The sequence below is a fragment of the Gymnodraco acuticeps genome, unplaced genomic scaffold (genome assembly GCF_902827175.1).
Source record: "Gymnodraco acuticeps unplaced genomic scaffold, fGymAcu1.1, whole genome shotgun sequence".
In the NCBI taxonomy this organism is placed as follows: Eukaryota; Metazoa; Chordata; class Actinopteri; order Perciformes; family Bathydraconidae; genus Gymnodraco; species Gymnodraco acuticeps.
The window spans coordinates 1,345,168-1,368,052 of record NW_022991973.1 but is presented as its reverse complement, the minus strand read 5'-3'; the positions used below and the strand labels follow the sequence as shown (position 1 = coordinate 1,368,052).

Sequence of the window (22,885 nt, the reverse complement as noted above, 5' to 3'; positions counted from 1 at the left end):
TTGGTATGACAGGCGCATTAGGTTGAATGTGACCCCAGATGACTCGTCACTGCAAATGTTTCTTTTAAAAACACTGACAGATTTAAATTAGGTACAGTATTGGCATAGTTTTGAAGAATAACAAGTGAAAGTCAAACCAGTATGCTTAATGTACACATGCAGCATATCAATTGTAGAAAGGACCTTTTAAGAGTTCAAATAATTTTCAAAACTCATCCTTCTCTTCCCTTCCTTTAATTGTGTTCTCCCCCCTTCTCCTATCTGTTTGTACTCCCCTGTCCTCTCTCTTGTCCTCATTCCCCCTCTGAACTACATCTCTGGCTCTCTCAGACTTTCCTCTTGATTGATTGACTGACATCCTGACCACTCCCCTTGAGATTTGCTTTTAACTGGTTTAATTGATCTTAATTAGTTTAAAAGGTTAATCAACATGTTAATGGATGGTGTCAGTGTGATAAGTTAGTTGATTAATTATTCGTGATTGACTGGCTACTCCCTGTCACCTGTCAGTCATCTCACATTAATGTACATTGGTGTTGTACATTAGCAGAAGGTCGATTCGAGTGCCTGAAGAGGAGAAAGTTGATTCAGAATCTCAGTTAGTGCCTGTGTCAATAGAGCCAATAGAAAAGTAATGCATTGCCTGAATTTAATTCATTTCTACTGTATTTTTCTTAAAGAATGTTGTTGTTTTTTTGTGCCTTTATTAGATAGTACAGCCAGAGATAGACAGGAAAGGGGCAGAGAGAGGAAGGACAACATGCAGCAAAGGGCCATGGGTAGGTTTCAAACCCAGTTGAGCCACTTGGGTGCTCAATGTACTGTATTTCATAAAGTACTTATATACGTTATTATCATTTGTGTCTGTTTTGAGAAATGTGTGTCTGTAATGTCAGTGTGCAGTTAGGATAGATCAATAATCTGATCCACACATTGCCAATGTCACTGCTTACATTGTGAGCTAATTGATAGATAATATAATTGTTTAATTTTGTGTAGAACCACTTGCAAAAGAAAGCAAACAAACTAACATATTTCAAAGTCTTTATGAGATTATATCTAGAATCATTAACCTTAAAATATGTTATTATTTAGTATTTTATGCCTTACTTTAATTGTGATCTGTTCCACTGCATTTATGATGCTGCAACCTTCAGATTTACTCTTTAATTAGTATTCTTAGGACGCTCATCAACTCCACTTTGTTATAAACAGTTCCACTTAATGATAATCCTCTTTTTTTAAATGTTTACTTTGACTGTTATTCCAACCCGCTAGCCGTAGGTTGTTCTGGTCTACAAAATGATTCTTGTCTCCTGTAGAATAAATGATAATGGCCAAGCCCGAGGCAGGGTTAGTTAAGTTTATTTGCAAACACTGTATGAAAACAATGCCAAATGTATATCTGAGAGATATAAAGAAACAAATCTGCTTTGGCAGCGCACGTTTCCTTCATAAGACACGGCCATGAAACCTCAAAGAGATGTTTGGCTGTAGGTGCTGGACACATTGTGTGTGTGTGTGCGTGCGTGCGTGCGTGCGTTTTACAGGTCAGCCATTCATCTCAAAAACCTCTTCCTTCTACTGCTGCCCAAATGCTGGAGTCTGGAATTGAAAACAATCTGATTTATATCCATGTTTGCAGAGAACAAAGGGAAGAGATGCATAAATGAAATAGCAACATCATAAAGGAACAACTGAGAAAAATGGAGAGGGGAGGTGGTGAAACAGTGGGGAGATCCAGAAACACATTTAAAGGAGAATGGCAGATGGAAGAGTCATTTGGCAGAGAGGTTTGGCTTAATATTCCTCCATTAACATAGAGAGTTTGTAATGTCTCGCTGTCACAAATGGCTGTCGTAGACCACTATAAAAGAACAGAAAGTGAATATGTGTGGATTGATGGTTGTGTTCTTGGACATTTGAGAAGCCTGTCTGTGTATACATGTATTTAGTAACACATAGCCTGCAGCTCCTCCGCATGGCTAAACAAAGATTTACAGAGTTAATTGACCATTTGAATGCTTAATTGATGCTTCAAAATTATTCATAATGACAGGGTTTTAAAACATGCCATAGGCAAGACATTTAAAGACCTGAATTAAGTCCATCAAGGCATGAACCATTTCAACATTTACATTTTTAATTGAAATACAGAAACCTCTCCTATTCAAGTTGTACTCCCAACATATCAGGCTGGTACATGATATGTTTATAAAGGTAAAACAACTAGTCGTTTTCTTAGAAATGTAAGTCAGTTAAGGTTTTAAGTATTGTAATATTCATGCTTTCTATCATTATGGTCAGATTTGTAGAAATGTCTTACATTAAATCTCTGCTCTGTACTGCCCCACTTTACAGGAAAGCATGTGCACAACCATTGCATGTCCATGCCATTAGCATGTTTAATTGAAGCTCAGTAATTATTCAGAAATGTCTACATCTCTGAGCAACAGTAAATGCTTTTCACTTCAGGTCACCAAATGCATTTAAGGATCCAGGTCACCCTGATATAGAAAGCTTATAAGTGATTGCTGAGTGTGTTTTGAAACACACTATAGCGTCTGTAGTTTTTCTGTAGGCCAGGATGAAATCAGATTTGATGTAGTTTGTCACCCTGGGTACTGCTGTAAGTACATTGAATGTTCCTTGTACTCACAGCATGTCATGTGGGGACGTTACCCCAGCTGTGTAACCCCCAAAACACACCAGGAGCGTCTGCGTCGCGTTACGGCCGCGCCGCGGCGGTCGTAAGGATCGCGGCCACTCTAGTCAATGGGTGCTATTACACCACACGCGCCGCGTTACGGCTCAGACGCGTCCCAGAAGCGGCTCGGCGCAGCGCTTCTCTAAAATTAGGATGAACCCTATTTTTGCCGCGGCGCAGCCGTAAGGTAAACTCCTCCCCCCATCCCCCCGTAGTCTTTCAAGTAGGAGAATACATGCCAGCGTTCTCCTCCGGTTTACAGGCACTGTAAATGATATATATATGGAATAATTATGATGATGAATACATATTTTTTTACCACTAAAATACAGCAACACATCTTTGATTCATGTCGTTTATAACTGGAATATTACAATTATTATTAACTGTGTCTGTAGTCTACAACACAACAAAATAGGAAATAACAACAATAAACACGATTTAAACAGACACAAACATAAACCATTTAACTACGTAGCCTACTTACTTGTAGAAGTACAAATGTCCAGGAAATATTCCAAAATCAACAACAACTGCGAGGCTGCACACACGACGCTCCGCTTCCGCAACGTTTTGAAACGCGTCTGGTGTGTGTTGTCGCAGGAAGAGGTCGCAGCGTGGCGCTGCCGCAACGTAACGCGGCGCAGACGCTCCTGGTGTGTTTTGGGGGTTAGTGTGGGGTCTCACCCTGGGACCTGGGCTTACTAAAACATTCAGTCTGTATTCTGTAGGTTGCCACAGCGGTCTATTATCGAAAATCACAAGTTTGAAGTCAACGTTTATACTTTACTCACACATTTTAACACACAGTCGTACACCAGTGGTGGCATAACTACCAATACATGTGTTGGCCTTCACATCTGGAGTAATGTAGTTAGTGTATTGCTCAATTATGTTTCAGAGCTGGGGAAGCAAACCACCAACCTTGTGACCAAAGGATGTCCTGTTCTACTTCCTGAGCGTCAGTCTCTGACAACATAACTGAGTCAGCTATAATGTGATGATAAAATAGGATGGTTAATTGTCGTCCTGCTTAAACCTTCGCCAAAAGCTTCATTACTATAATTATGGTTTGCGACTTTAAGGCATTAACTCTAAGACAATAAATCCAATTCCATTATTTATGGAACAAGTTTGGTATATATTTGTAATATGTTATTTCTACAGTTCATATGTAGCTTTGGTTAGAGCAGCTTGTGTAGATACACAATATTTAAGGTTTTAATTTGTCGACAGATTTGAAAAACTGTGCTATGGCAATGCTCAAAGTTCCCTTCAGCAAAGCACAGAATCCCAGCTGTTGCGTGGCCCTGTGTAGTGACTGTTGGAGCCAGCTTCCAGATGTGGCTGGGTGCGTTACAGTATGGTCTCACCCCCAGCAAATACACCCTGAGGCTGCAGCTGGGAACGTGTTCTCAGTCATCCTGTATGGAGTCAGATTTGGGTCAATATTCTAGCGCGTAAAACAAGCTACTGACGAGCGGAAAATGTGCTTTTACACGCGCATAAAATGACCCTTGCGCGCAGATTAAACCCCCGCGAGCGGCTATGCGCTCGCTCGCGAGAGAGACAGCCCTCTTGCTCGCTCCCGGGAGTGTCAGCCTCGCGGAGGCCCATTCCCAAACTGCCCCCTACACCCTACCCCTACACCCTACCCCTACACCCTACCCCTCCGTTTGCGCGTTCACGCGGAGGGTCCGCCATATTGAGGGCTGTTCCAAAGCAACGAGTGTGGAGGGGGAGTGGGCTATCAAGCCCTCAAACAGCGAGTCTGCAGCGGTGCTGACTTGAGACCGGTCTCTACCTGACCGGAGTCCCGCTGTGTGTGTCCCTCAGGAAACACGCTGTTTACAAGTAGTTCCAGCAAACATCCACTGATAAACTGCGATGTTAACAACCTCATGATGACCTCATATGTTTTTAATTTAGGATCATACCTGTGTTTAGTCTAGAAAAAGGTAAATGTGTGCATTTTATTATAAGGTTGTGTATATTTACAGACCGTTGCAAAAACTAAGAAGCTTATAAACATCAGGTTTAAAACTAAAAGAGCGTTGAAACACAATGAAAGATGTTTGGAGTTTTATTTTGAGTTATTCATTTAAACTTTTTGTCTAAGAGATGCTGATTTGAAACCGTTGTTACATACAGTTACGGCATTTCCTGTTTCTGCCGGAGAGAGGGGAGGCCGTCACAAAGCTTGCTGCTGTATTTACTCCCTCCATCTGACAGGAGGGAGCCTCGTTGAGCTGCGAGTGTGGCTACAGACGGAGTTCACTCCATCACGGAGGGGTAGGGTCGAGGGAGTGGTTTGGGATTGGGCCGGAGTCTGTCTACGCGCGTGAAACGTTTCTGGCCCTTTGGGGCGGAGCCACTGGACTTTGATTGACAGCTGCAAGGAAGCCCGGAGTTGCCAGGTTTGATAAATGCCTGAACTACCAAGAGCGGAGGAGTGACAGCTACAAGATCAGTTGGACGAGATTGAATGGTAAAGTTGTCCATAAAAAACTATTATATTCGTAAAGTGTACAGCTAATATATATATATATATATATATCTTAATGAATTTTATATAAAACAATATATTTTTGAGTGGGCTGTAATCTGTCAAAACTGCTGTCTGCTGTATGCACCTCCCTTACGAAATGAACTATAAATGAATATAGTATTACTATAGTATACTATAAGAGTTGTATAGTGTCCTTTAGTAAGTTTGTATTTTTCACCAGCTATTGTATTACTATAGTTTTTTATGTAGTGCCATTTTATTAGCTATAGTAGCCCTATAATATTTCAATAGTGTGAAGCTGACCATTGAGCGGCCCAGACCAAGCAAGGAGGCAGAGGCAGAACGTCCAAACATATAACCCGACGTGGGCATTTATTAAAATATGAACACATTACACACAGCCTCAATCCTGCTGCTGCTGTTCACATGAGCCCAGCCTGCAGCCACCAGGATCTCACACACACACACTCCCTCTCTTAACAGACAGGGAAACAGAGCCTAAATACCCACACACACTAATCAGCAACTAGACACAGGTGAGGGGGGAGGAGACAACACAGGGCACCAGGTGCACACAATCCTTTAATAAATACTATCTCAATAATTAGTATTTAAAATGTGCAAATATGCCATACCAAACGGTACTGTGCAATCACGCTAATAAAGTGCAAAACTGTTCACTAAAGTGCTGAGTTACCAGGCCCGAAGCCGTCAGTTCACAGTGACGAAGTTACCTTTGTCACAAATAGTAATACTATGTATCTACTGTAGATCTTTGTAGTATTCCTATATTATTTTAAATAGTATAACTATAGTATAATATATAGTGTTTCTGTAGTTGTTTTTTGAACACACTATAGAACACTCCTATAGTAATAGTATGATGTTGTCATAATGAATGCATATTATTACTATAGTGTTTGTAAAAGTATTGCACTCCTAGAATTAATGTGTAATTTTTTTTATATCAAATAAATGTATATATATATATATATATATATAGCTGTGTAGCTGTACACTTTACGAATATAAATTACGAATATAATAGTTTTTTATGGACAACTTTACAATTCAATCTCGTCCAACTGATCTTGCAGCTGTCACTCCTCGGCTCTTGGTAGTTCAGGCATTTATCAAACCTGGCAACTCCGGGCTTCCTGGCAGCTGTCAATCAAAGTCTAGTGGCTCCGCCCCAAAGTGTCAGAAACTGTTCGCGCGCGTAGACAGACTCCGCGAGCAAGTGAGGCTGACACTCCCGCGAGCGAGCAAGAGGGCTGTCGCATAGCCGCTCGTGGGGGTTTAATCTGCGCGCGGGGGTCATTTTATGCGCGTGTAAAAGCACATTTTTTCCACTCGTGAGTAGCTTGTTTTGCGCGCTAGAATATTGACCCAAATCTGACTCCATAATCCTGCCTGTTAAATAAAGAAGGACGCGAGCAGCTCTCCCCTAAAGCTAGAAACCAGTGATTCATGTTGACAAATAAACTCTGAGTTGTCAACAGCTTCAGGAATAATATATGACACCATTTTACAGTAAATTTCCCCTGTAAATCAAATCAAGTTTTATTTATATAGCACATTTATAAACGATTTTTGGTCGAGCCAAAGTGCTGTACATATAATAAAAATAGCCTACAGTAGAGACACTTTACAGCAAATACAACAGCACAGATTGTTCAGAATATCAGTATGAGAAAAACGACACCCTCTGTCCTTAGACCCTCACACCGTAAGGAAACACTTCCAGAGAAAACCCACAGTTTAAGGGGAAAAAATGGGAGAAACCTCAGGGAGAGCAACAGAGGAGGGATCCCTCTCCCAGGACGGACAGACGTGCAATAGATGCCGTATGTAAATCGAAGAGATAATACATTTTACAGCATATAGACCGAATGTTAGGAAATGCATGTGTCTGTAATAAGAAGATGAATCCACGAGGATGTCAGCTACAATCCTGTGGAAGCCATCAGGTAAGCAGCATGACGAGACCCAAGGCAGGACCGCAGAGACAGGTTCAGCCACGACCCGAAGTCCACGACTTAATCCAGAACTCAGGATAGAGGATCCAAGACACAGGACTACAGCAAGAGGATCAGCCTCGACTCCGGATCCCGGCGTAGATATAGATACAAAACAAGAAAACATATTTGGCTGGGTTAATCGGAACAAGAGAAGACACAGACACAGACAGAGAGGGAAAAGGTCATTGGATCAAAGTTATTCTTGATAACCATCTAGAAAGATCTCATGAACTTCCCCACTCAATCTATCAAGACCCGAGCAGTTCTATTAGATATAGATAAGAAACAGAGATAGGGAGCACAACAACCTATCTCTTCGTCAGATGAAAATAGGTCAACTTTTATAAGTTTCAGGAGCTATGGACACCTAGCCAACAAGTGAGTCCCACATTCACTCAGCTATTCAGACACTGATAACACAATTCATTCAGGAGGCTGCTCCTTCAGCTAGGACTATATGCATTCACTGCAAAAACATTAGTTTTTTTTTTTTTTTTAACTGAATGATAGAGAATAGAGGTGATGCAAATCAGTCTGATTGAAGTGAGTTGAGCTTTATTAAAGACCTCCACCAAACAATGATTATCCAGCTTTGTGCATGGCAGGCCTGTTGACCTCTGATAATCTCCATATATTAAAGAGAAGGTTTTACTAAATCATTGTTTTTATTTAATTCCCTCCATACTCAGACTTTGGTTTCATATCAGTTAAAACGCTATAGCAAATCAATCTGAGTAATTGTGTGTTGTAACTGTCAATAATAGACACACTAAGGAAAATGTACCCAAGCCATTGCAATCCACTTCATTTGAATTACATTGTGTTCATCACCTTACCTTTTCAACTCATTCAATATGTAATTTCCCTCCATGCCACATTCTCTTAACAACATTATTTAAATTATAATAATTTCAGATCCTTGAGAAAACACATCCCCTCTGTCAGCCGAGAGCAGTTTCTCAGCTCGAGCCTATTGAAACAAATTGCAGTGCACACCATCACACATTAGAAAGCAGCTACACTCTTACAGTGTAATTGTCATTCACAAAGGCATTCAGTCAATCCACTGGTCAATCAGAATTTTACTAATGTTGCACTTACTGTAATAAGCTCGGTTAACAGTGTCAGGTAAAAGCCTAGAGTGTGTAGTCAGTCAGCCAGTCAGTCAGCCATTTGGTCTGGCAAGCAGCCAGCCATCTATTTAATTGAATAGTTGCCAGTGTTTCCATTTAGTGTACGTATCTTAGTCTGAACACTGAGAAATAATGTTTGGCTCTTGTTAAAGGAAATTAACGTTACGGAGGGAAAAGGTGGAGGGAGCAGAAAAAGTTAGGGTGGAGAGATCCTGGCTGTGCTTCAAAGTGAGGAAGCTTTGCAGTTTACATGAAATGATGATTAAAAGCACTAAATGAACCTCACTAGAATCCCAATATATAAATGTGTTTAATAGACTTAAAAACAGATATCGTGATCAGTATTTTAAGCAAACGGGGGTCATCTGAGGATACATATTACTGCTGCATTGCTACAATATTTTTTCAAAACGTTGTCATGGAATGCATACGTTTCAACGATGTATTAAAATGAATAACTGTCGCTTGTGTTGTGCCGGGTTAAGATAAATGACGGAACATTTAAAGGAAAAATGTTGCAGCTATAATGCATTCAAGGTAAATGAGTCACAGATCTTTTATTACCCCGTCTAAAGCTGCGTCGGTGTCGAGGTCTTTCATCAGTTTCACTTTACGTGCAAAGCCGGAGCACTTAATACGAGTGCAAGAAGACCTTTTACTTTTAAGATTATTTATGTTAGTGCCTTTAATGACAGAATAACTTAATATTAGGGAAAGGGGGAGGGTGAGGGGCTGACAGTGAAAGCCCCAGGCTGCTGCACTAAGGACTTAACCTTTGTGTATGGGTCGATGGCTCTTAAAGATCAGGTACAGAGGCGTCCTGTGTTCATGTTGTTAACTAAGAATTATGCTCAATATGCTTTATTTTCACACATTATAATTAAGAATAAATTCACACTGTGCTACCAGGTGCATTTTTACAGTGTTTGTATTGGCAGAATCCTAATTAAATGTATATGTAAGACAACCTCACATATCAATTTTAACACCTTTCACCACTAAAAGTTATATTTTTCCATTTTATACTGACAGTTTCCCCCAAAATAGTACCTGTTAATAGTTGATAGTTCCTTTCAATGTTCTTCAGATTTAAAAGCATAACCATTGTCAATGTGAATGTATGTCTGTCATCAAGTTGGTAGAAAGCTGAATAACATCCACATACATTTTCCAAGTAACAACACCTGAAGCACACTGTGGATGCTCACATGCAATACATGGGATTGTTTTTACATGTTTTTATATATATATTTGCTGTTTTTGCTGACTACTTTTTACTTTAAATTAGCACATGACCAGTTTGTGACTTATGACAGCTTTTGGTTTGGTCCATAGATAGCTGTTGTTGTCAGATTAATTTGGAACCACTAGCAACACAATGGGGCATCTCTGATTACAGCCTGTATTAGGATGGTCCAATCAGATACATTGCTCTTGTTTTTCTTTTATAACAATTACAAGTCTGTATTGTTATGGTAAGACCCAGACACATATGTTGTGTTTAGCCCCAGGGAAAGCTCAAATTAGGTTTTGGAAATTATTCAGCTGTGTTTGTTTAAACTTTAGATTTAGGATGAACGGGAAGATGAAACATGATTTATCGGCATGACCAAATACAAGGAATATTTTTTTTAAAGCCACAACCCACTGAACCCACTGCTCTCGCTGACCTTCAGTCGTCACCTTAAAATCAATAGGCTCTTTCAGCAAAACTTGGAATATTTACAAAGCATTTCTTCCCCGACATCAGCATAATGAAAATGTCACTTCACTATCTTCTCATGCCTGCATTTCAGTGAGATATTGACCCTGACTCTGACCCTTATCTGTGACTGTTATCCAATGAACCATGCTCAGTAAATGCAATACTTGTTACAATACAATAGCTTTTTTTTTTAGCAACCCTCCGCTTGTATGCAAATGTCAATTTACCTCTCAATCAATTATAATTAGATGTTAAGAAGATTTGCAAAGGTTTCACCTGCTGTAGTCATTAATTCGCTCATCTGTGAAACTGTTCTTGCTAAGACAGTGTGCTGGGATAATTACTATGCTCTGCAGGCAGACCAATACTTAGAATCTGTTTACTTACTGAAAACCTTTCATTTTTTCATTAAAAATAACATAAAGACACCCTTCTAGATCAGGCGCTAGTTTCCTCTCCTCTCTAATTTAAACTTGTTTACTCAGTCTTTGTAGCTCTGTGTTCAGTTATTTCTCTCCTGATTGTGTCCGAATAGATCAGAACAAATATTTAGCATGGATGGGGTTTAGCAAATACTGAAGGATGAATGTATTAGATATTCTGTCCACACTCTCCCCTGCATTGTATTCTGCTCTCATTCCTAACCCTACACCCTCATCACCTGGCTGTGAATGTGTGTGTGTTTGGATTGTGTTGCTGTATATGTTCTACTGTACGAGTATATATGTGTCTTTGGACATGTGTGTGTATATCTGTATTCCTGTGCACATACAGAATTGGATGCCCAAGCGTCTGTACAGTATGTGTGTCTAAAGTCACATTAGTCCTGCTCTGTTTATATATTTTAACATTTACAAGAGTGTGTTGCTGTACGTATGTGTGTCTACTTAAAGTTGACAAATCTATCAATATGTGTGCTTCTTTGTATGTAACGTCTGTGCTCAGCTTTGCGTGTGTTTTTTCTGCATCTAAGTGTGTGTGTTCGAGTGCATACCAGTTTGTCTTGTGTCTATGCATGTGTCAGGTATGAACAATCAGTTTCCTTCCCTGCGGCGCAACCTACCAATCACATCCCTCCATCATCGTTCTTCATTACCTATTCATGAGTTTCTGTGTCTGCAGGGCGGTGATTGGCTCTTAATGAACAACTGACGGCATTATCACTCAACCAATGCTACGGCAACAAAATAAGTCAGTCAGTGCAACAAAAAAAAAGGCAGCAGTCAACCACTGGTATGGAAACATTATTCAACCCGAGCAGTGAGACAGTATCCCCTCAGGGAGGCTGACATATTGGATACTGTCGACTGCATGGTACCTTTGATATGACTCTCGTAAGTCTTCAAACCTCAACGTAATCAACTGCACTCATCTCAAAATGCTCTGAATAATTGCAGCCAAGAAACACGTCACATTTAGCACATGTTGAATATACTATTAGGTTGTTTTGTGAATAAATCCCCCAGTCCTTTTCAGTTTTAGCTTAAGAACCATTAGTCAGCACAGAGACACCTCAGGGGGTTCATATGAGCTCATAAATCTACACTTTAATCAACTTTTTACATTATTTTGAAGCTTGCATTTCACAACTGCTGGCATTTATTGTTCAATTCTTTCTTTGTTGTTGGTATATAAAATAAGCGAGGAAATTACTTGAAAGTAAGTTGATTAATTTAGCCCGTTTGCACAGACAAAAGCTGTATAAAGATTGCTGTTATGTGGTTACAAAACGGCTTATCAAATGTGGAGGATGTCTACAGCACTGACAACTATCCCCACCCACTGATTGCACTCACTAATTGCATATATTAAAACTGCGATTAATAAAATGTAGGCAGAGGTATTTGTTCAGGATTTTAGCCTATATACAATTTGTTTTACAACCACTTTTGCCTAGTAAATACCAATGCAAATGTCATGCAGAATACATACTTTCATACATATATTAAATGTGACTGTGTTTTTCAGAAGTCATTTGTATTTGCATTAGCATTGTATAGACAATATTATGTTACTTAAGTTAATAGTTTAATATTTTATGGAATACCAACTTCATGTATGTCTGTTAAATGTGAAGCTACAGGCAGCAGCTGGTTAGCCTAGCTTAGCATAAGACTGGAAACAGGAGGAAACCATAATCTCTCTAACTTTCAACCAAATCTCAAACTATTGCTTGAAAACTTTGATGATTCAAACTATTTATTCCTCGTAAGAATGCACTTCTTATGTAATACCTCAGCTAAATATCATGTTTCCCATTTTAAATCTAAACTCCTCCAAACTTATCCTCGACATTTCCAAATGAATCAGAGGCTACAGTTTGATATGTTAATTTGACTGTTCAAGTTTGGAAATAAGACAGAGGAGCATATGTTTGAAGCTGATTTTCTGAACTCCTCCGTGATTGGTTTCAGCCTACATCACATGTTACCATAACCCACAGTTCGTATTTGAGTTCTCATGTAGGTATTTCTAAACACCAGCGAGGGACATCTAGCACACAAGCTGGTGAGTTCAACCAAAGTGCGCAATGCCTGTCTGCCTGAAACACCTCCTTAGAGGATGTCTCACTGCTGCACATTAGCACTCTTTAGAAATGTGAAATCCAGATGGTATTACGGTTAACAGGCAAGTATGACTAAAATGAGCGAGTCATTTAGTTGTATGCTGCCTAGGGTAGCAGAGTAGGTATAGCATTCAGAAAGAAAAATATATATGTTAATATTCGTCAGACTCAAAGAGATGCTTTTGTATATGGTACAGTGTGTATTTTATTGGAGTAGCTTTTGACTCTCTTACTGTTGAACCCTGGTTCCGTTCTTATTTATTCTGGTGCCAGTTAAATATAGTTTTGTGCAATAAATTAAACTTCATAAATATGGTTTACTTAAATGCATCTGCCCTCACATCTGTTTGCTGTTGAGCTGCTGCTTGTATGCTAGAATATTAACATGGGCATATTTAACGTTGATGCATATTCACACAGGAGAGGTTTTATGATGCATATTAACAGGGGCTTGATACAGTGAATTAATTTGCGCAGGAGAAAACAAATTTGACTTTTAACAATTTTTGGCCTAGATTCCCTGATTTGGCTGCCTAAGAGGATTTGCAATCAGTTTTGGAATTCATTTTGGAATTCAAAAGACTTTGATCTAGGTCACAGCTTTCCATCGTTTGGCAAAGATAACAATAGCATGTTGATGAATCTTATTAATTTCTGTCACTTGGGACAAATACATGTTTCAACCACACCACAAATATGTATTGTTATACCCTGCCATGTTCTGCTTTATCTTTGTTTGCATTAATGTACACACATTTGAAAAAATACCAACTAATCTTAGAGGCACTTGAAGATGTATCCATCTGAAATCTCTGCCATGTCTGCAATGCAGTAAAACAGGAAATACATTCAGTCCAAATGATCCTAGTTTCTTGTGAGCTAATTATTAACACAGCTGTCTAGTTGCACCAAACAGTTTGTGAAATGACCTGAAAACATTTGCATAATCTCTGCTCTTAATTATAATAAATGAAATGCAGTAAAAGACGCTTTTTATGCGAGAGATACTATCAGATATCAAGCATGTGCCCCCTCATTTTGAATAGCGATGACACCAGTGTCAGGGATAATAATTTGTGTTTTCTGTGTAGGTGGATTGCTGTAAGGTTAGTTCAAGTGTTTTTGCCTTCACTTTATGTGTTTTGACGCAGTCATAAGCTGCTGAAATGTATGGGTTGATTGGAGCAAGCTCATAAATGGAGAACTTGATGTAAGGAAATCTAAACTTATTAAATTAACTTTCCCAACAAAACAGAGCACACTGCCATTGCTGACATAACTGCAAACGCACACAAGCATTAAACAGCCTCAAATGACATCAAGGCCTAAAGCTAATGTACTTTGAAACCAAACTATTCAATGTTGAAATAAATCACCATGTGCTTGTGATCTGGAGGAATCACAGTGGACCTTTATGTACAAAATCTTGCGGGTTTTTATTTACAGCAATAAAAGGACATGATTTCCCAACCCCTCGGCTTACACAAAGGGACATTCCAGGCTCAACCTCAATAAAAAAGAGACATAAATCAAGCCCCAAGGTTTAGCTTTTATTTTGATTTACACTGCCCATGGTGAGATGAAAACCTTGTGTATTACGATACATTTCAAGTGTAAAACATGGAGTATTTCCGTGTCGTATAAGAACATGTTTGCAGGTCGAGGTTAATTAAGGAGGGATCGCTATAGAATACTAGTCTGAAGAGAGTGTATAAACATACATTTAACTACGTGTATTAAGTACCCAATACATTTCTCATTAAAATAGAGTATATTGTGTGGGGTCAGTGTCTCTTGCTCCTTGTCATCACATTATTTCATCATAACACATATGGAGCTAATGTTCAGCCACTTTACACAAGATTCATCTTAAACACATTCATGTTTTTCATATTATGTCAACATGCTAAGTAGAGAACCATTAAAATACATGCATACATTTTGCAACATTAGGATAATTGTTGGCATAACATGCTCACGGTGCAATTCAACCACGTCAGATATCATGTAACTGATGTATGTGCATGTGTGTAGCCCAGTAACCACCAACTGGCGGCCCGCGGGCCACATCCGGCCCGCCAGACATTCTCATCCGGCACGCACGACGGGGGTGACTGCGGCGTTGGCGGAGTGGTTAGTGCGTTTTTTTTTACAACGTCTCGTGAGTAAGGTGAAGTACCGGAGTCCAACAGAGAGGCATCAGCTGCGGGACAGTAGACTGCGTACTGCGAAACCTTCCCTGCCTTGAAGAAGAAGTGATCCTTCGTTGTGAGAGTCTGCTTTGTGCGCTCCGCACCACAGCAGTAGCCCCGCTGCGACAGATTCCAACAGAGAGGCAGGAGCTGCGGGACAGTAGCCTAGAAGCAGGGTTGGGTTGTAACGGCGTTACGTAATCAGAATACAAAAATCAAGTATATTCAGCTGGCGTTACATTTGAAAAACGAGTAATCTGATTACAGTTACTTTCGTAAACCTGAAGTGAATACATTTTGGAATACTTATTGGAATTATTGGTGGAAAAGTTTCCTCACAAAATGTAATATTCATTACCGGCAGAACTGTGTGCATACTGCACAGCGCTGCAGCATGTCTGTGAGCGAGAGAGATGCAGCGTGTCTGTGAGGCCCCGCCCCCGCACGCAGATGAGAGAGAGAGGGATCTCTTTTAAAATATATTGAAAGTTAGAAACGGAGATGGTTAGATAAAATGTGAAAGATAACGTTTATGTAGCATTTCTTTATTGTCGAAATGATGACATTTATAACGGGATGAAATCAAAGTGAATGGCCTGCTGCTGCTGAATGCATGGGCCAAGTGACTGGAAACAGTTTTAAAAGTTATTACATCGTTTCAGATAATAATAATAATAATGATAATTAATTCTATTAGGGGCGCCTTTCAAAGCACCCAAGGACACCTTACAATTCATAACATATTCCAAGGAAAGTTTTTAAGGCAGTACAAATAATGCAGTCCGGGTGATGTTTTTTATGAGGGAGCTGTCCAGAATGACACCAAGATGTTGTGTTTGAGTTCTTGATAAGCCATCAAAACAGTAAAATACGTGTCTCCTGTTCACCGAAACATACCCATCTGTTATGGAAAAAGAAAGTATTCCAAAAGTATTCTAAAAGTAATCTGAATACTTTTTTAAGACACGTAACTGTATTCTGATGACTTTCAGAGCATGTATTCAGTATTCAGTAACTGACGACATTTACAAAGTAACCCTCCCAACCCTGCCTAGAAGTGATCCTTCGTTAGCGTGAGGAGTCAACAGCTTCAAAATTCTGGGCTATGTAAAAATCGCTGACCCGCAATAGTGTCTATTGGATACATTTTGGCCCTTGGACAAATGTAGTTGGTGATCCCTGGTGTAGCCTACTGTATGTATAACATTAGGATAATAGGAGCACATGAACTCATCAGCCATTTGTCACGATTCAATGGATTATTTTGGCCATTATGAAACTACGTCTGTCAGCCACCATCAGACATTTATTAAACAGATTTGTCACTGCACTTTGTCATAATGGAAAATATATATATGTGTGTTTCATTATTTATGTTGGTAATGTACTGAATTATTTTGACAGGGGAACAAAATCAAGTTTGGATGGAGTCGTATTGAAATTACCCCAGGGTGTTTTATTGTTGTATTGTTGTGTGGTTTTTAATACAGCTCTCACCCACTCACTTTGTCTTCCATGGTGTATCTTTGCATACATGCCGAGCTGTAGAAACATGCAGGCCCAACACTGATATCAATTAACTTCCCCTATGTAAGAAAAACTGAGCTCATGCTGACAAGAATACCTCCGTGATTTACTCTTGATTTACGCTGATTAAAGGAACTATTATTATTTAAAGTATCATTATCTGAATGCTTTGATTAAAGAGAGGCATCATTGTTATTGTATTTAAAGATAACATTTCCTTTACCAGCTTTTGTCTCGCTGTCTGTTCCCACCGTTTGAACATTTCCTTTGTAACTTTCTTTGTCACTGTAACTTCTTCCTCTCCGCCTTGTGAGGGAGAAGAATCTGCCTTTTGTTATGCCTTCGCTAGATCTTATTTCTTCCACCAATTTATTCAATCTGCTGTCTGATTTTTCTCTTTTCTGTTTCTGTTCTCCTCTGCAGTGAAGCGATCAGTAGATTTTAAATCTCGGGGCGTTAAATTATTCCCTGGCAAAGACTCCAGCAACAAGTTTTCAATATGTGAGTTCACATCTTAATGTCAATATGGCTAATGAACGTGTGATGGCTTGGACTGATTGTGTTTCTACATTTGCCTTGTTTGTTTTTTAAAATGGCCTCTTAAAAAAGCTGTTGGTTTCAACACTCTGTGCCCTTTTCTATTGACAATGCAGACGAGTCACGAGTTGTTTTGTAGACAGCATGTGGTTACATCAATTCAGACCAACATCGTTTTTGCTACAGAGAAGTGTTGAAACATCCACAGCTTTTATAAGACCAAGCTTCTGCATGCTGCTCGACTGCTTTGTGTTGTTTGATGTTTTGTGTGTGTGTTTGTGTCATGGTGTCTTGGTTTTTGCATGATTCTTCATGGCTTGCTTTGATATATTTAATCGAGGCTTGTTCTGATAAGCTTAATCATGGTTTCTTTTGGCTCGCTTTGGGCTTGTTCAGCGGATGTAAATCAGCTGATGCTATATTGTTTATCGCTCCCTCCTGCCTCTTCTCCTTTATTTCCTCATCGCTCTCTTCTCTTTTCTTTCTGCTCTTATCTTCTGATCACACACTTAACAACAGTTTGTGGACCTTGTCATTAGAGGGCAACAAAGCAATTATTGACATTTTTACAAAACCCCTCTACTATATTGGCCAATGCTAGAGTGAGTGGGTTTTATGTATCTCTTCAATAATTCAAATGTACATTTAAGATTATATACACACAATATAGGGGTTCACTCTTAATAAGAACCAGAAATCGCCTTATTAATTTACTGCTCTTCTTTTGAAACTACTACAATTTCGTCTAACTTTGAGAAATCCAAATGTGTAGCACTTTGCAAACTCTTTAATAAGACATCCTGAAGGGAAACTATCGAGTGTGAGGGTGCCAATGGTTCAAGTCATTTGACACACCGTACTGCAACAATTCTCACATGAATATTATTCCATTTTGTTCATAGCCCTTTCAACAATTGAAACCATGGGAAATGTTGAAGGAAAATATTACTTTTTAAAAGTGTTATTACATTTTCTAACTGACGTTTCACTTATTAAAGCTGTCAGAAATATAAACTTCATACTTTCTAGAGTGATCTTAAATTAAATTCCCTCTTTATATCTTTCTTTCTCTTTATTATATCCCCACCATACTCTCTCTGTGTCTATATTACACTCTCACATAAATACCCTCTCACATTATACTCATAATGGTGCTAACATGTGTGTGCATTTATGTTTCCCACCTAGATTATTCACAAACACTAGACACATGTATTACACAGTCATTTGCAGATGTTCATACAATATTGAACATGCATAAATGTACATATGTAAAGATGCATGCAATTCCTAAGGTAGATTTATATTATTTATCTGTTGTTCATTATCTGTTTTTGGACATGATTTATTTGTGTGCTTTCTTGGCCAGACCTCCTTCGTAAAAAGGATTGTAATCTAAAGGGATGTATAAATGAAGGTTTAATACAAAATAAACGATCACATACTTTGATATATAAGCCAATACATGTCAGAAAACCAAAAAGGTTCACTAACATGAAGTGAAGTTGTGCTTGTCCATGTAGTTTATTGTTTTGCATGCTTGTTAATGAAGTTGTTTTGAGCGTACATGTCTGATTTATTTGCTTGTTTTCCTTATTTGCTTGTCAACTTTGTGCGTGTGTGTTTATGTGCAAATCTCTTAAAAACTGTACGAGCTGAGCTAAGCACAGCACAGAGACACGCTGCATCTCCGATTCATCAGGTTTCCGACAGGTTGGGGAGTCATGGTGGAGGTTTGATTCGTACAGATGCAAATGTGTGTGTTAATTAGTCTGGCTCGGATTGGTTCAGATGGTTCAGAATGTGCTTTGCTCAGACTGTAACTCTCCAGTGAAGCACAGAACCTGTTTTTGCCTGCCAATGCCTATGTTCGTGTTTTTTGATTCTGTACATCGTGTTTATTTATATGTGCATGGATCTACTGTGTGTGTGTACATACGTGATTATTGTGGAGTTCTGTGTATGCGCACAGTACTGATACTGCAACCAGTCCCTCTGTTAGAGTGTTAACAGTCCAGATGGTCAAATTAGCCGCTCCAACAAAGCAACAAAGTATCTACTCCAACACACACACACACACACACACACACACACACACACACACACACACACACACACACACACACACACACACACACACACACACACACACACACCAAGCACCTGCTGGGTTTGTTGTTGACTAAACATGGACATGCATGTTAGTCGGATAGCACAAATAGGCAGGCTCCATGAGAGAGGAACCAGTCAGTTATATCCCCCGCCTGTTTGTTACCCCTAATTGAGTTCTCTGGCAAAGGCATTTTTGTTAAACATAAACATGAAGCTGTACTTGTTTTGCAGTTAGTGCCAGGAAAAACGCATATAAAAACATTGAATATACCATGTAGGTTACACATTTGCGATAACATATATATTATTTAATATTTCACTGATTTGGTGGTTCTATTTGCAAATATCATTCCTATGTATGTCCCATTTCCACTTTAATTGCTATTAGTGGAATCGTTTTATGAGCCGGGTTCAGTGCAAACAGACTTTAAGTTTTCAAGTAAGAATATGCAGCAAAACAAAAATAATGAGACGCAATATCGTTCATCTCCATTCAAACAACATGAAAGGAATGATGTTCTCCCACAATCAAGCATCACATAATTGAATCACACTAATGAAATAAGTGATGAACAGAATACTTCCACATTGTCGTCTAATTGCTGCTTGAAAAAAAAAGAAGCTGAATATTATATTCATCAAAGAACATTAGTTGTATTTCCATCTCATTTGAATATCAAAATACACCAAAGGGTGTCTTTTTTGCTGTAAAGATAAAGTAAATAAGCTAAATAAGTTTCCCTTTGAGTTATAGTTTACTCACACAAGACATTGGGAAAAAACGAATGACTGAACAAAAATAATGAGAGGGTCTGCCTGCAGACCTCCACTCTCAGGACAGGAAGTGCACGCTAAGAATTCCGAAATAAAATCACTACCATCAGTACAGTGCCACTTTCCAAACAGGAAATGCACGCAAATACAAAATAAAATCGGATCTTGACGGATCGTGACACTTATTATATACATATGTATATATCTATATATATATAGATATATATATATACGGACACCTTGTATTGTTGTTACTATCAGTACAGCCGCAGCGCCACTTTCCGAACAGGAAATGCACGCAAATACAAAATAAAATCGTACTGACACTTATTATCTATATATATATATATTTATTTATATAAATACGACATCTTGTATTTTAGTTACACCCGCTAGACAACAGTGGAAGGTTCGAGAAACAACCGTGTTTGCCGGGTGCACCGGCGGCGGAGGTGGGGAGGTTCCAGCTGGGAACCTTCACCCCGCTGCTGGACCCGTGGGACCCCTGTACGGTGCGTCTTGGTCACGCTTCATATCGGCCGTTCCGGGAAGGAAGAGACACGCAGAGTGGGGGAAGACACGCAGAGTGGGGGAAGTCCCCCACCCCAATGCAGCACACCCTCCCGGCCATCAGAGTCGAACCCGCAGTTCGGAGGAACCGACCGCCAGAGCACCGGTGTTGTGCCGTAGATTGAAGCCTTGCCGTAGATTGAAGACCTGTTCGCGGGGACGCGCAAACGTGACGTCATCGCCTGTATTGAGCGTTCGTCTAGTTTAATAAGCTTTTCTCTCTCTTTTGATTTTTGAATGATATATTTCCCATCAGATTAAACAGCAAACGGCTAAATAAATAATGTGCATAAAATTGCGAGGAGGCTCGTTTTAAGGACACTTTTCAGATAGTCACTCCAGGCCAATCACGCAGGCTGCATGGGGCCCCGCCTTGCGCAGGGGCCCCGCCCAGAGGGCCTCAGCTGCTGTGCGCAGTTCTCCGCTCAGTTCTCCGCGCATCCCCCGCGAGAGTGAGAGGTGACAAGGGGAGCACGTTTGTAACCCGACACCGTTGCAATGAATCGAGATCTGACCAATCACGGCTTTGATACGGCCACTAGTGCAGGTGAAGAGATGTCGGTGAAAAGACAGTTTCAGTCCGGCACAAGCAAGAGGGAAAAAAACAAAACATGAAGAAACTAGAGCATCACTCGAAGGTGGGTTATTGAATGAGTCAAATGTACAACTTGCGAATGTTGTATAAGTCAAATTGCCAATTGCCATATTAAAACATCAGCTGCAATTCACGACATGAAGAAGGCAGTCTCTGCATAGCATACAGGCTAATGGAGATGCAGTTATTTCCAGCATTCTTTATTTACCATTCATTCAAGTAAGTTATGCCTTTTATCTGCTAATGTACAGGAGGAAGAGTGATACACTGTCTGTCTAGTTGGCTTACATAACAGTTAAAGTTTACAGCTTAAAAAACGTGGAGCATTTTGTCCCCTTTTATTCATTTTTATGTCAATTTGCACATTTCATGGTGATGCTCAGCCTCTCCCCTTAACTCCTAACAGTCATCATCATGTCAACCACAACACAGAGAAATACTGATAGAAATGTGTGTGTGGTTGTTGATACATTGCTGACAGAGGGAACTACGTTTGAATACAGATTTAAGAAATATCAGTTTTTGAGCATGTCATAAACATGTTTTGTCTTGACTATATTACAACTATATTATAATAAAATAATATAGTATTTATATTATTGAGTTGATTATGATTATTATTATTAGTAGAAGTAGTTTATTTGCATTCATTATATTTTAATCTTTTTGAGGCTAGTATTTGGCAGGAAATACAGACGTACATGCACATTTACCATTTACCTCACTGTATACAAAAGTAACTGTTGATACTAATAATAAACAGGAATTATATTTGCAAAGTAGCCTACTTTGTTTCCAAAAAAATGTGTTTCACTCCTGTCGGTTGGGGGGAGGGCCTCATCTCACAATGTCGCTTGGGGCCCCAAGTTGGCCAGGGGCGGCCCTGGTCACAATCTTCGTATTGGAACAAACTTCCGTTTTTGAGTGCAGTCCCACTCTGTTATATTCCTCCTTCCTACAGAACAGACAATGACAGGATAATATGTCATTTGTCAGTATAGTCCTATTTCTTAAAACCTTCTCTGTTGTTTAAGTGTCTGATAACCACGAATAGTAAGCAATTATATGACAGTAATGATATAACATATGTCAGACACTGTTATTTTCAAGCAAGCCAAAAGATAATGTGTTCAAACTGGCTTCACTCGCTTTAATTGCTCCTTTGAATGTAATTTTCCTCTGTGGTTTCCTACTCAACACATGTTTGTATTGTAATGCCACTCATATTTTATTTTTTATTGTATTTTAAGGTGACATTGAATGCTTTGAAAGGTGCCCTAAAATAAAGTGTATTATCGATCTTATATCTGTGCCTATATCACACTATTAATGTTCCTTATTTTAGATCTGCACTGTTCTCTATAACATGTTCAGCAGAGCAGGTATTTCTCCTGCCAGATATGGCACCCCCCCCCCCCCCCTACAACTTTGTCCAGGACAGTCACAACTTCACCAAAATCACACTGGTACTTGCTGTTCCCCTCTAGTTTGTGCTCACAAAAGCATTTTACTCTGGGCCCTGCAGGTGCAAAACTAAAGAGGGGCTTCAAAATCCGGCAGATCAGGTGTTGGTGCTGCCGGATTTTGAAGCCCCTCTTTAGTTTTTCACCTGCAGGGCCCAGAGTAAAATGCTTTTGTGAGCACAACCTAGAGGGGAACAGCAAGCATCAGTGTGATTTTGGTGAAGTTGTGACTATCCTGGAGAAAGATATAGGGGGGGTTCCAAATCCGGCAGGAGAAATACCTGCTCTGAACATGTTATGTAGAGAACAGTGCAGATCTTCCCTATTGACACCAGGATTAACCTAGTCTAAAATAAGGAACATTAATAGTGTGATAGAAAATTAAATGTAATGTAATAGAGGCACAGATATAAGATCAATAATACACTTTATTTTAGGGCACCTTTCAAAGCATTCAATGTCACTTTAAAATAC

The 22,885-nt window shown here is 39.4% G+C and overlaps 1 protein-coding gene across 6 annotated transcripts in view; it reads left to right on the top strand.

Moving 5' to 3' along the window:
- The window catches only part of LOC117536136 (CUB and sushi domain-containing protein 3-like), a gene marked incomplete at its 5' end in the record, with an annotated part of 197,257 nt that overhangs the window by 26,480 nt on the left and 147,892 nt on the right, over positions 1–22,885 (top strand). For 2 of the 6 annotated variants that reach the window (XM_034200876.1, XM_034200875.1), the window contains 2 exon segments: positions 711–779; positions 16,784–16,861. In XM_034200876.1, coding sequence (XP_034056767.1) covers positions 711–779; positions 16,784–16,861 — 147 coding nt within the window. 6 annotated transcript variants of the gene reach the window in all.